Source organism: Pristis pectinata, chromosome 4 (assembly GCF_009764475.1).
Source record: "Pristis pectinata isolate sPriPec2 chromosome 4, sPriPec2.1.pri, whole genome shotgun sequence".
Taxonomy (NCBI): Eukaryota; Metazoa; Chordata; class Chondrichthyes; order Rhinopristiformes; family Pristidae; genus Pristis; species Pristis pectinata.
The window spans coordinates 53,443,716-53,457,059 of record NC_067408.1 but is presented as its reverse complement, the minus strand read 5'-3'; the positions used below and the strand labels follow the sequence as shown (position 1 = coordinate 53,457,059).

General features: G+C 42.1%; 1 protein-coding gene across 1 annotated transcript in view; it reads left to right on the top strand.

The window, feature by feature from the left end:
• Positions 1-234: 234 nt before the first annotated feature.
• The window catches only part of clint1a (clathrin interactor 1a), a 146,513-nt gene continuing 133,403 nt past the window's right edge, over positions 235-13,344 (top strand). Inside the window, exon 1 of the mRNA XM_052014074.1 lies at positions 235-558. Coding sequence (XP_051870034.1) covers positions 518-558 — 41 coding nt within the window. The 5' untranslated portion in view covers positions 235-517. The remainder of the gene's footprint in view (positions 559-13,344) is intronic.

Genomic DNA, 13,344 nt, shown 5'->3' with positions numbered 1-13,344 from the left:
CAATCTTGAATGAAACCCAATAATACTATATGTCTTTTTCGGACAAAACAAAAGCTAACAACATCCATTTTCGAATATAAAAGTTTCCAACAACACCAACGCTTCATGTTTTCCTACTACCTGTCCAGGGAGCAGATGGTTGAAGGGATCGCCTGGTTGTTGGGACTTGTAGTTTCAGAAGGCAGCTAACCCCCAGTGTTTAATACAAATCCTCCTGGGGCAGTAAACTACACCTCCCAGGATGCAGCGCATTACAGGTCCCTGTTGCGTGGCGCTCGGGCTTTGTGGCGGGGTGACGCAGGCGGCGGTTGGAGCTGTGCGTGACGCGCTGACGTGCGGGGTTGGCTGGTAACCGGCAGGTCGGGGCCCTGTCTTTTTGTTGAGCAACTCCTGGGCCGCCAATTGTCGGCTGACTTTGTCCGAGTGCTGGAGTTTGGCGGGGGGCGGGTGGCTGCGTTCCCCCGAGTGTTTACTAACGTGGGGGGCTGGAAAGCGAGGCCGCTGCCCGAGCGACAGGATGCTGAACATGTGGAAGATGCGCGAACTGGTGGACAAGGCGTGAGTAGGCGATCTAAGGCGCGGGTGTTACTGACAGGCGGTGGACCCGGGCCACACGTCAGCGGCAGCACCACCTCAGGCAGACCCGCTGCCCTGCCACCAGCCCCCCCCCCCCCCCCCCCCGGCGCGATCAGCATCGAAATAGGGCGCCGTCTACCGCTCCCGCCCACTTCTCCAGTACCCCATCCAACTTTGGCCGCGCCGGACCCCCGTTTGCGCCCGGTTTGTGCTGCATTTGTGATTTTTGGTCCAAAGTCTCGCATCAAGTCTCCCACCCGGGCCCCTGGAGAGCCTGAAGCTTCGATGCCCAAACCAGCGCATCACCTAGGCTGCCACTTGTACAGTGCCGAGGGAGTGCGGCACAGTCGGAGGTGGCATCTCTCCAACCTGAAGTTACAGCCTAAAGTGCCATCTGGACGGAAACGTCCTTCAGGCACTAAGTTGAAGCAAAGACTTCGAGGAGAATCTCAGGGAGTCCTGGTCGATGCGTATTCCTTTGCCATCTCTCTTTTTTTTCTGTAGGTGAGATTTATGTTGTGCAAACTGGCAGTTCATTATGTACACTTGCCAAGTAAGGCCTCAAAAACAATTTGGGGCAGTTAAGTATTGTGGGACGTCTTGATGGCGTGCAAGTCTCTCTAAATTGAGACTTTTTTTTCTCTCTCGTTTAGAATGATAATCGAACTCTGTTTCCCTCGAAATTTTTCAAAACACCATGGTATTTATAAATTAACAGTACTTGCAGTCATCCCAATTTTTGAATTTAAATAGGGCCTTGTAATTCTTCAAATCAACTTATTTAAAGTATCACTCTCTGTAATATGCAGCAAGTTGGACAGCTATTGTACTTTTAGCTTCCAAATTATTTTCATTGTACGTAGACCATTGTAGCGCACAGCTTTTGTTATTAGAAATAAATCATGTTATTAGAATTTGCTGACATCTTTCAAGTTTTTTTTTCTGTGTTGGTATTTAGGTTTGCTGCATTGTCTAGTTTGGACAGTACAAACCAGTTTTTAATTTTATGCAGACTATATGGAATTTTCTAAAATGTTCACAGACGCTGACATTAAAATTAATAATCTATCTCTCACCCTTTTCCATTTTGGGGGAAAAATTGGAGCTCTTTGTATTCTAGAGCCTCTCCTTTATTTGTAACTTGTCACCTCTTGTTTATGGAACGTAAAATGATAAATTTCAACAGATCTGTGTTAATATCTAAATCAAGTGTGGATGTTTTCTTCCAGACAAAATAATGACTTTTTTCCCATTATGGTGCAACTTTAAGGAGCTCAATTATGAAAGTACAGCATTTTTAAGAATCAGCTACATTTGTTTACATTGGCAGTGGTATGGACATAGTAGGTGGAAATGAGCATGTAGGAAAGAGAAACATCATTTACTTGAGATGACCTTCAAAAAGTGATTTGGAGTGTGCAATTTGCATATTGGTAAATAGATAAGAATTAGTTTTGATATGTTTTGACATTTTTAAACTCAGAGTGAAATGCTAGCCAGACATTGGGATTTGAGTATTGTTGTACTGAGTTCATTATTTTTCCTTGGTGATTCCAGCTCCTTCATGGACCCAAAATGGTGTCTTTCTGAATACATCAAAAGTTCAGTAGATTTTGCTCAAAAAATGTTATTATTCGTAAATGCACTTTGGGAGAATAATCGCTAGATCCAGTCCTCTAGGGTTGATTAACCTGTTCCTTAGGAAAGGGTACCATGTTCAAGCACCTGTCATCTATGTGCTGACATTCCAGTAGTTATCTGGATTGTGTGTGTGCACCTCATAGATCTTCATTTCAAATGGACATTTGTTTCATTCCATTGCATGTAGTAGGATGTTATTTCAGTGAAACTGTTTCATCATTGGAATACAAATATTAGCTCTGTAAGCATTTTCTTCCAACTTAACAAAACTGATTTCTCCTTCCTACTCGTGTCATGAAATCATCAGATATGTGTAGAGAGAAGCTGATCGTTAGAACTGGGGTGAAGTTCTAACTGATCGTTAGAACTAAGGACAGAAGATACCTTTGTACTTGATGACCTCTTACTGCAAGCCTCAACATGAAAAATCAATTGGGTTCCTTTATATGTGAAGAATGTGGCAGAAGGTAACTAGTGCAGAGGGAACAATTCAGGCAAGATCAGATTGAAAGATTGGAGAAAGTACTTCAATGTTGTAGTTGCCTTTGGATTGCATAGCATTGCATTGTGTATGGTGGTTAATACAATAGATTGTTGTTGATTTAATTTCTGCTTGCTGCTGTCAATTACATAATCAAAACTACACAAGTTTAAAAATTCTCATTGCTGCAGATGTTGTGTTGCTGCAGCAAATTATTATGCTATGGATATGACTGACAAGCTCCTTAAAATTCTGGTAATATGCAGTTCTCAAGGGATATGTAGTTGAACTTAGAAAGGGGCAATAGTGTATTTATTGATTACCGTGATTAGACTGGGACAAGGTCTTTGATAAATCTGGTTAAGATCTATTGCTGTATTTTCTCTCTCCTGTGGCAAGGTGTGCCCAGAGTTCAAAGGTTTGTTCTAACCAAATAAAATACATTGGGTAAACTGGTCCTTCCTGTTTTAAAGTTGCTATAACTGCAGTGTTGCAATGCGACAAAGGTCATCACTAAACAAGTTTTGGATTCCATATTCTAGGTGGAGTCAGTAAACCTTGTATTCTGCATAGTCTAGGTGTAATTTTAATTTGTACTTGGAACCTGTAATTTGGACTATTGGTTACTAACATTATTAAGAATTAATTTACTGAACTGGCAAGTAAACATAAGAAAAACAACTGCTTAGCCAAAGCTTAAAATTGTGAACTGAGTAACAGAAATAGTGATCTGATCTGAGGAGAGTGATTTTATTTGTGTTCTTTCTCAAATTCTCATCAAATTTAAAATGCTGGATTGACCAGGAGGGAATAAATCTAAAAAGAAGGGGTGGGGAGGCCACAGGGATGAGGGAAAACAAAGGGTGGGACGGGTCAAGAGGAGAGGGCTCACCCCTTCTATTTCCCCTGCCCCACCCTCATGACTTGCCCATCTATTCCCCACATCTTTCCCTTTATTCCATGGTCTACTGTTCTTTCCTACTGGATTCCTCCTCCTTCAGCCCTTTGCCTCTTCTACCTATCACCTCTCAGCTTGTTACATCACTGCCTTTCATCCGAACCTTCCCCCTCACACCTGGAATCGGCTATCACCTGCTAGCTTGTGCTCCTCGCCCTCCCCCTCCCACCTTACTCTGGTTCTCTGTCTGGACAGGCACGGTAGTGTAGCGGTTAGCGTATCGCTATTACAGCGCCAGCAACCCGGGTTCAATTCCAGCCAGTGTCTGTAAGGAGTTTGTACGTTCTCCCCATGTCTGCGTGGGTTTCCTTCAGGTGCTCCGGTTTCCTCCGACATTCCAAAAGATGTACAGGTTAGGAAGTTGTGGGCATGCTATGTTGGTGCCGGAAGCGTGGCGAGACTTGCGGGCTGCCCCCAGAACACTATTGCAAAAGATGCATTTCACTGTGTTTCGATATACATGCAACTAATAAAGATATATCTTCTCTTGTCTTATCTACCGCCTTCCTTTCTAGTTCTGATAAAGGGTCCCAACCCAAAACCTTGTTTATTTCCTTCCATAGATGCTGTCTGACCTGCTCAGTTCCTCCAGCATTTTGTGTGTGCTGATAATCACTGAGTGAATCGAGGTTGCTAGATAATGTTTTGGAGTTTGTTCCAGTTAGTGAGAGGAGGAGAGGAATTAAATTTGAGACAACAAACCATCTGCTGGAGGAACTCAGCAGGTCGATCAGCATCTGGGGGAGGAAAGGAATTGTTGCCATTTTGGGTCAAAACCCTGCATCAGGACAGTGGATCCTCCAGCAGATTATTTGTTGCTTCAGTTTTCAGCACTTGTAGTCTCTTATATCTCCACTAAGTTTGAGATGTTTGTTGTTTTTATAACTTTCATTAAATGCTCTGATGCTATCTAACATGCATTGAATATATTGGCTGTTATTATCTGTTTCCTGCAGAGTATTTCTACAGTTTCTGCTGCTCTTTGAGCTATTTATTTTTTCTTGGCCATAGCATCTTTCAAAATTGCCTGACTCAAACTAGTGTAGAAGCCTGTAAGGCTATGTTTATTCAGGACTGTCTTCAACACAAGAACTTCAAAATAATTTTCTATTAGATATGTCAGAACTAGCCCCCTCCCTCCTCCAGCCCACCCCAACTATCTTTTGAAGGCTTTCTTTCTGGAATGTCAACTCTTTTTCCACAAGTGCAGACCCTATTGAGTGCTTCCAGGAGTTTCTTTCAAATTTCTCGCATCTGTAGGAAATAGTTAACTGCTATAATAGGCCTAGACCACATTCACTGTGGCATTATGAAATTTTGATTTAAATTTTTTGGGAAAAATCTGGAAATGAAAAATAGTTTCTATGAAGCTGATGGCTTGAAGTTTTGCTGTACTTTATCTGGTCTGTTTGTCTCTGGTCCATATCTATCTGATTGCTTTTCTTTGTTCTCTGAAGTGGTTCAACCTGTCACTTTGTTGTGTTTTAAACCGCTGCAGTCATTCAAGAAGGCAGTCCACCTGACCTTTGAGGAAACTAGACTTAAGTTATTGGAGATCTTGCTAGTGATGTTTACATCCAAGGTAAATTCGGAGAACATGTATGGGGATTGTTTATGTAGGAAAACTCATTGAGACACAATTATACTCACTTCTTGCCATTTAAAAGGAAAAAAAGGAAATGTTCTATATCTAAAGCTTCAACAACTTCAATGTAGTAAAATGCAGAAGTTGCTTCACTGAAATGCTATTAAACAATAGGTCAACATGCCGTTAGAAAGAATGACTGGATCTGGTGGCCAAAACATTGACTAAAGAGATTTTGAGCAGCATATAAGTGATGTTTTCACAATAAATTTCAGAACTTGGGATATTAAAGGCCATCAGTGATGGAGTGCTGATAATTGGAATGCACAAGGCCAGAATAGGAAGAGTATGGCAATGTTGTTGGATTGCAGGGATCTAGAGTATTTGCAACATTGGCTAAGGAGACATTTTGTTGGGGGGAGGGGGAAAGGAGTGAGAATTTTACTTTGCATGACTGACGTAAACAAGCAAACATAAGTGATTCATGTATTGAACCTGCATAGTTTGTGAAATTAAGTTGCATAGTTTTGGGTAAGCTCAAGTTGGAGTCCTGTCATGAAGTTGTTAGAATGATTGTGTTTAGAAGCAACAAAGGCATTGATGGAAGTATCATCAAGAAATGCAGGGACGGACACTGGTGTTGTAACTGGTGTGGAAGTAGGACATGCAATCAGAAGCTTAGATACAGGTCAAGTAGGATGCTTGGACTGTACACCACTAACTGAGGAGCAGCAAGATCAGGACTGGAGTTTACAGTCTGATCAAAGGCAACAGATTTTAAATAACCGATATTTAAAAATTTCTGCTCATGAAGGGCTGCCTGTTGGATAATCTGTCTGTCCAGTCATAAACAGTGCAGGGGTGGAGAGAAGTGATACTGAGGTAGAGCAGTGAATAATTGGGCAATGTTTTCTGATGATGTCACTGAGTCAGCATGTCAGTGGAAAAGTAGGAGAAGGCTCAAGATAAATTCCTTGGGGATTACAGAGGTGGTAATACAGTAGTGGGAGAAATGCATGCAATGACTTCTATCTGCCTAAACTATAGGAATGGACAGACATTTCATGTAGACTACAGTGGAGGATAATGCCAGTCTTATCAAAAATGAGTAGACTGAGAAATATGACGTAACAGTTTACATTTGTATCAATCGCATAAATTTTGCACTATAACTTTAAAGCCTTTTTCAGTGTCATGGCAGAATCAAAATTGGAAGGTTCAAACATGAGGAAAAAGGGGTGTGAGTTTGGAAGACATTAAAAGTTGGCAAATAGTTTACAAGGACCAAGAGAATTGTGGGTGGATTTTTTTGAGGGTGGTGGTGACAATAGATTTGAAGGAAGCAGCTCGGTACTTGAGAACGGGGAGTGGCACAATTCTTGAGAAATAGGATTATTAATTATATCAGCCAATATGGAATTGGTGAGAAAAGGAAGCTGTGTGGCCCTAATTACCAGGAACTGTGTGGTGGGGAAGGGCATTATGTTTGTGATGAGGTGAGCTTGAAGGTCAGAAGAGAAGAAAGGAACATTCAATTTCAGGATTAGGGTGGTGAACCTTTATGCAAAACTTATTGCAATCAGTAATTTATATAAACTTATTGAATGCTGGAAATCCTGAGCTTAAAAAAAAATTTCACCCAGAGTGTCTAATGGCCAAATAAGATTCCAAAATGAGGGAATGGTTTATCTACAGATTTTTAAAAATTAGTATGCTGATTTGATATTTACTGGTGTTATATTACCGTTAGCATATTTTAAAAGGTAATTATCTTTTCCTCAATGAATCTCTCTTCTCTACTTCCTCCTCCACTTCCTACTGCATGGTGTACTGAATAGCACTCTTCTTGCCTTTCTGAGATGGATTCTATTGGCGCTTCATGACATCTTGAAAAGCAATGATTGTTCTGTTTTTTTTGCTCCACTTGAGTGGAGACGCTTTGCATTGATTTACAGAGGTAATATAAAATCTGTAGCTCACTGCCTCAATGCTTTTTGTTGGAAGTGTTGGTGTTTGAAATAACAAATAATTGTATGTATTTTAGTATTTACTGTTTCAAATTCTCAAAATTTAGTCTGTGCAGGGTAACACATTTTGATAAATATCTAAAGTCAAAACATCAAGTCAGTTTATTCATTAAACTACATACCAAGGTAGTAAATAAAGCTGAACAGTCAGGAAAAATAGCTAAGGCACTGAGTTTGTTCCAGTTAGCCATGTTGTAATTATGCAAAAGTTTTATCCATCTACCAGTAACAGTTTACTTGGGAGGCAAAAACAAGATTTAGGTGGGAAAAAGTCTTCTGAAAATAACTCATCAGCCCCCATATTAATTTAAAAAAAAATGTCCAGACCATAAAGAGCACAACTTGTATTACACAACATCCCATCGATGTTTTGCATGAGACAATATTTGTTTGCCGGAATTTATGCAGCTTCCTCTTGAATATCTGCTGCACAAGCTGTCATTCTTCACTAAGTATAATCTAAGAAATAAGATCCAAATATTAAAGCCACTGATGCTACTTGGAAACAAAAGCACTTAAATTTGTGCTTCAATATATCATTAATTTTGTTGCTTTGTGCTGCTTGCACTTAGTATGTAGGCTTGGAGGATCCAGGAGCATGTCATATGTGATGTATGGCATCTACCCATGGGTATTAAGTTTTAAAATTAGAAATTGTGAAACCAGGAAGTCTTTCATGATTGACAAAATCTGTTAAAATAAAACAGTTTCTTGAACTCCACACAAATAACAAACTACATTGTAGTTTAATTTGGAAGCGAGAGGTGGGAAAGGTTAAAGGAGGTAAGTAAGTCACAGGACTTGTTGATTTCACTCAGCAGGACCCTACAATTGGCACATACACAAATTGTTAGTTAATTAGCCAATTGCTACAGTCAAGAAAAAGTCGTCCAGGTCAAGTGGGCTAGCCATTTTAGAGTGGCCATTTTAGAGCAGCCATTGTATGAGTGGATAGTGTTAGAGTGGGGACTGAGGCTTTGGCGTGAAGAGGTGGAGTAAGTGGCCCAAGTTTGGAGAGTGAAAGCAGCTCTTTAGGAAAAAGGGATTCAGAGAGAAGGCATAGGTAAGAACAAAATAAAAACCTTGCCTGTTGTTATCATTGATTCAGCTTTGGTTCAGGAGGCTTCGGTGAGCGAAGGCTAAGGTGAGGTTCAAGTAAGGTTTTTTTTCTCTCTCTCTTATTCCACAATTAGAGTAGTGAAATGGCAGTCAGAGCAGTAGTGTACTCCTCTTGTAGGATGTGGGAAGTCAGGGAGACCTCCAGTATCCCTGATGACTACACCTGCGAGAAGTGCAGTGGCTGCATCTCCTTACTAACCGCTTTAGGGAGCTGGAGCTGAATGAACTCTGGATCATTCAGGAAACTGAGGAGATGATAGACAGGAGTTACAGGGAGGCAGTCGCACCGAGGTTGCAGGTAGCTGGGTGACTGGGTACCTCTGTGGCCATTCCTCTCAATAACAAGTATATCGTTTTGGATACTATTTGGGGGGAGGATGACCTATCAGAAGAAAGCCACAGTGTCCAGGTCTCTGGCACTGAGTCTGGCTCTGTGGCTCAGAAAGGGAGGGGGGAAGAGGACTGCTTGGGGGTGGGGGGCTTTAAACTAGACTTGCAGGGGGTGGGAACCAGTGTGGCAGGGTGGCAAGTAGAGTGGCTGTGGGGAAAGTAGATGTAAAGCCTATAAGCTCTGGGAGACGGTAAAAGAGAATCCCAAGGGTTTCCATAGCTATATTAAGAGCAAAAGGGTAGCAAGGGACAAAATTGGTCCTCTTGAAGATCAGTGTGGTCATCTATGCATGGAGCCAAGAGAGATGGGGAAGATCTTAAATGAATTTTTTGCATCAGTATTTACTCTAGAGACAGACACAGAGGCTATAGAACTGAGGCAAATGAGTAGTGAGGTCATGAACTGTATCCAGATCATGGAAGAGGAGGTGCTCGCTGTCTTGAGGTGAATTCAGGTGGATAAATCCCTAGGGCCTGACCAGGTGTTCCTTCGGACCTTGTGGGAGGTGAGTGCAGAAATTGCAAGGGCCCTGGCAGAGAGATTTAAAATATTCTTGGCCACTGATGAGGTACTGGAGGATAGCTAACATTGTTCTGTTGTTTAAGAAAGGCTTTAAGAACAAGCTGGGAAATTATAGGTCCTGACGTGGGTAAATTATTAGAAGGCATTCTAAGGGACAGGATATCTAAGTATTTTGATAGATGGGAACTGATTAGGAATGGTCAACATGGCTTTGTTGCACGTAGGTCATGTCTAATCTTACAGAGTTTTTCGAGGAGGTTACCAAGGAGGTTGATGAGGGAAAGGCAGTGGACGTTGTCTACATGGACTTTAGCAAGGCCTTTGATAAAGTCCTGCATGGAAGGCTAAGTTGCTTGGCATTCGGGATGAAGCAGCCAATTGGATTCAACATTGGCTTAGCGGGAGAAGCTAGAGACTGGTATTGGTGTATAATTATCACTTGTACCGAGGAACAGTGGAAAAACTTGTCTTGCTTACCATTTGTACAGATCAATTCATTACACAGTGCATTGAGGAAGTACAGGGTAAAAACAATAACAGAGTAAAGTGTCACAGCTACAGAGAAGTGCATTACAGGTAGACAATAAGGTACAAGGTCATAACAAGGTAGATTGAGAGGTCAAGAGTCCATCTCATCATATTAATGGAGCTGTTCAATAGTCTTATCACAGTGGTATAGAAGCTGTCCTTGAGCCTGGTGGTATGTGCCCTCAGGCTCCTGTATCTTCTGCCTGATGGGAGGAGGGAGAAGAGAGAATAACCTGGGTGGGTGGGGTTTCTGATTATGCTGGCTGCTTCACCAAGGCAGCGAAAGGTATAGACAGAGTCCACGGAGGGGTGGCTGGTTTCTGTGATGTGCTGGGCTGTGTCCACAATTCTAAAATTTCCTGCGGTCCTGGGCAGAGCAGTTGCCTTACCAAGTCGTGATGCATCCAGATAGGATGCTTTCTATGGTGAATCAATGAAAGTTGGTGAGTGGAGTGTCAAAGGGGACGTGCCAAATTTCTTTAGCCTCCTTAGGAAGTAGAGGTGCTTTTGAGCTTTCTTGGCCGTGGCATCCACGTGGTTGGACCAGGACAGGTGATGTTCACTCCGAGGAGCTTGAAGCTGTCGACCCTCTCGACCTCAGCACCATTGTTGCAGACAGGTGCATGTACACCGCCCCCCCCCCCCCCTTTCTTGAAGTCAATGTCCAGCTCTTTTGTTTTGCTGACATTGAGGAAAAGGTTGTTGTCATGACACCATGTCACTAAGCTCTCTATCTCCTCTCTGTACTCTGACTCATCGTTATTTGAGATATGGCCTACAACTGTGGTATCATCTGCAAGCTTGTAGATGGAGTTAGAGCAGAATCTGGCTACACAGTCATGAGTATATAGGGAGCAGAGTAGAGAAATGAGGATGCAGTTTTGTAGGGCGCCAGTGTTGAGAATAATCGTGCTGGATGTGTTGCTGCCTATCCTTACTGATTGTGGTCTGTTAGTCAGAAAGTCAAGGATCCGGTTGCAAAGGGAGGTGTTGAGTCCCAGGTCTTGTAGTTTGGTGATGAGTTTTCTTGGAATTATAGTATTGAAGGCGGAGCTGTAGTCAATAACAACAGTCTAATGTGGGTATGTTTACTGTCCAGATGCTCCAGAGATGAGCGTAGGGCCAGGGAGATTGCGTCCAATGTAGACCTGTTTCGGCAGTAGGCGATTTGCAGTGGGTCGAGGTTGTCTGGGAGGCTGGAGTTAATGCATGCCATGACCAGCCTCTCAAAGCACTTCATGATGGTGGATGTCAGAGCCACTGGTCGGTAGTCATTAAGGCCTGTTACCTTGTTTTTCCTAGTAGTAGAAGATGGTTGTCTCTCTGACTGGAGGCCTGTGAGTAGTGGTGTGCCGCAGGGATTGGAGTTGGGTCCGTTGTTGTTTTTCATTCATATTAATGATTTAGATAATAATGTGGTAAACTGGATCAGCAAATTTGTGGATGACACCAAGATTGGGGGTGTAGTGGACAGTGAGGAAGGCTATCAAAGCTTGCAGTGTGATCTTGACCAGCTTGGAAAATGGGCTGAAAAATGGCTGATGGAATTTAATGCAGGCAAGTATGAGGTGTTGCACTTTGGGAGAACAAACCAGGGTAGGACGTATAGTGAATGGTAGGGCTCAGAGGTGTGTGGTAGAACAGAGAGACCTGGGAATACAGGTCCATAGTTCCTTGAAAGTGGCATCACAGGTAGATAGGGTCGTAAAGAGAGCTTCTGGCACTTTGGCCTTCATAAATCAGGGCATTGAATACAGGAGTTGGGGTGTTATATTGAAGTTGTACAAGACGCTAATGAGGCTGACTTTAGAATATTGTTGCCATTCTGGTCACCTACCTACAAAAAAGATGTCAATAAGTTTGAAAGAGTGCAGAGAAAATTTACATGGATGTTGCTGGGATTTGAGGATGAATAGGTTAGGACTTTATTCCCTGGAGTGCAGGAGAATGAGGGGAGATCTTATCGAGATATACAAAATCATGAGGGGTATGAATAGGGTGAATGCATGCAGGCTTTCCCTCCCCAAGGTTGCATAAGACTAGAACTAGAGGACATAGATTTAGAGTGAAAGGGGAAACTTCTTCACTCAGAGGGTGGTGCATGTGGAATGAGCTGCCAGCGGATGTGGTAGATACAAGTTTAATTGTAACATTTAAGAGAAGTTTGGATAGTACATGCTTGGGAGGGTTATGGAGGGATATGGTCCCGGTGCAGGTAGATGGGACTAGGCAGATCAGGTCGGCATGGACTAGATGGGTTGAAGGGCCTGTTTCTGTGCTGTAGTACTCTATGATATTTAATTTGTTTTCTTTGCAATCAAAAGTCCAGCTGTATGCTGCAGTAATCATTTTATCTGTAGAACCAAATTGTCCAGAATGCACTTTCTAACCATTCTCTCAAAGATTATGGTTTCTGCTTCGAGCAAGGGACACCAAGAGTTAAGTGTAAAAGTTGCAAGTAACTAGATGCATATTAATGTTGACAAAGTTTCTGCATTTCAATATCTGAAGCCTGATTCTTCAATAGTATTAGGTCATTTGGATAGTTGATCTTTTCTCCCATTAAGGTACAATGTGGCTAAACTGTATCATAACTGCATTCATATCTTTTACTATCATTTGGCCAGTAAAAGTTTATTCATCTGTGATTTTAAAATTATTAAGCTCCTGTTGTTAGGGAGGGTGCCATACTTATGCTGCTCTTTGCATCTGGATGTGTATTTCATTTCTCTCTTGAATGAGCTAGCTGTGATTTTCATGTCTGCTTGTCCTAGTTTCTTCCAACAGCACAATGTTTTTGTTCTCCCTGCTACCATCTACCTTTATCAATTCCTTTCAAAATACTAAATAGCTTAATCAAATCACCCCATATGATAAATTTTAGAGTGTACAGTCTGAGTTCATGCAATTTCCTCACAATTTTCTCTGTTAGAGGTTTGGAAACATTTCAGTGAATTTGCTTTGCACCTTTTCCAAGGCTTAAGTTATTTACTCCAAGATGCAGTCCCCAGAACTGCACATAATCTACAGGTTTACTGATGCAATGTCAAATCAGTAAAACTGATAATCTGATACACTCGAGACTTTGATACTGGACTGGCGGATTTTATGGACTATTGGATGTACTCTAAGATAAGATCTTTATTAGTCACATGTACATCAAAACACACAGTGAAATGCATTTTTTGCGTAGTGTTCTGGGGGGCAGCCCGCAAGTGTCGCCACGCTTCCGGTGCCAACATAGCACGCCCACAACTTTCTAAGCTGTACGTCTTTGGAATGTGGGAGGAAACCGGAGCACCCAGAGGAAACCCACGCAGACATAACCACCCTTTTAGTTCTTTTAGATGTTACACAGTAGTGGAAACAGCACCCTGGTGAGTTTCAAGGATGTGCTGGAAAAATCACCTGGTAAGCCAGGTGCTGAACCAATAGAATTTCCAAATAATTGGAGAGTGCATTATCAAAGATTCAGTGTAATGTGACATTTGGTCTTCCATCCAAATTCCCAAAAAG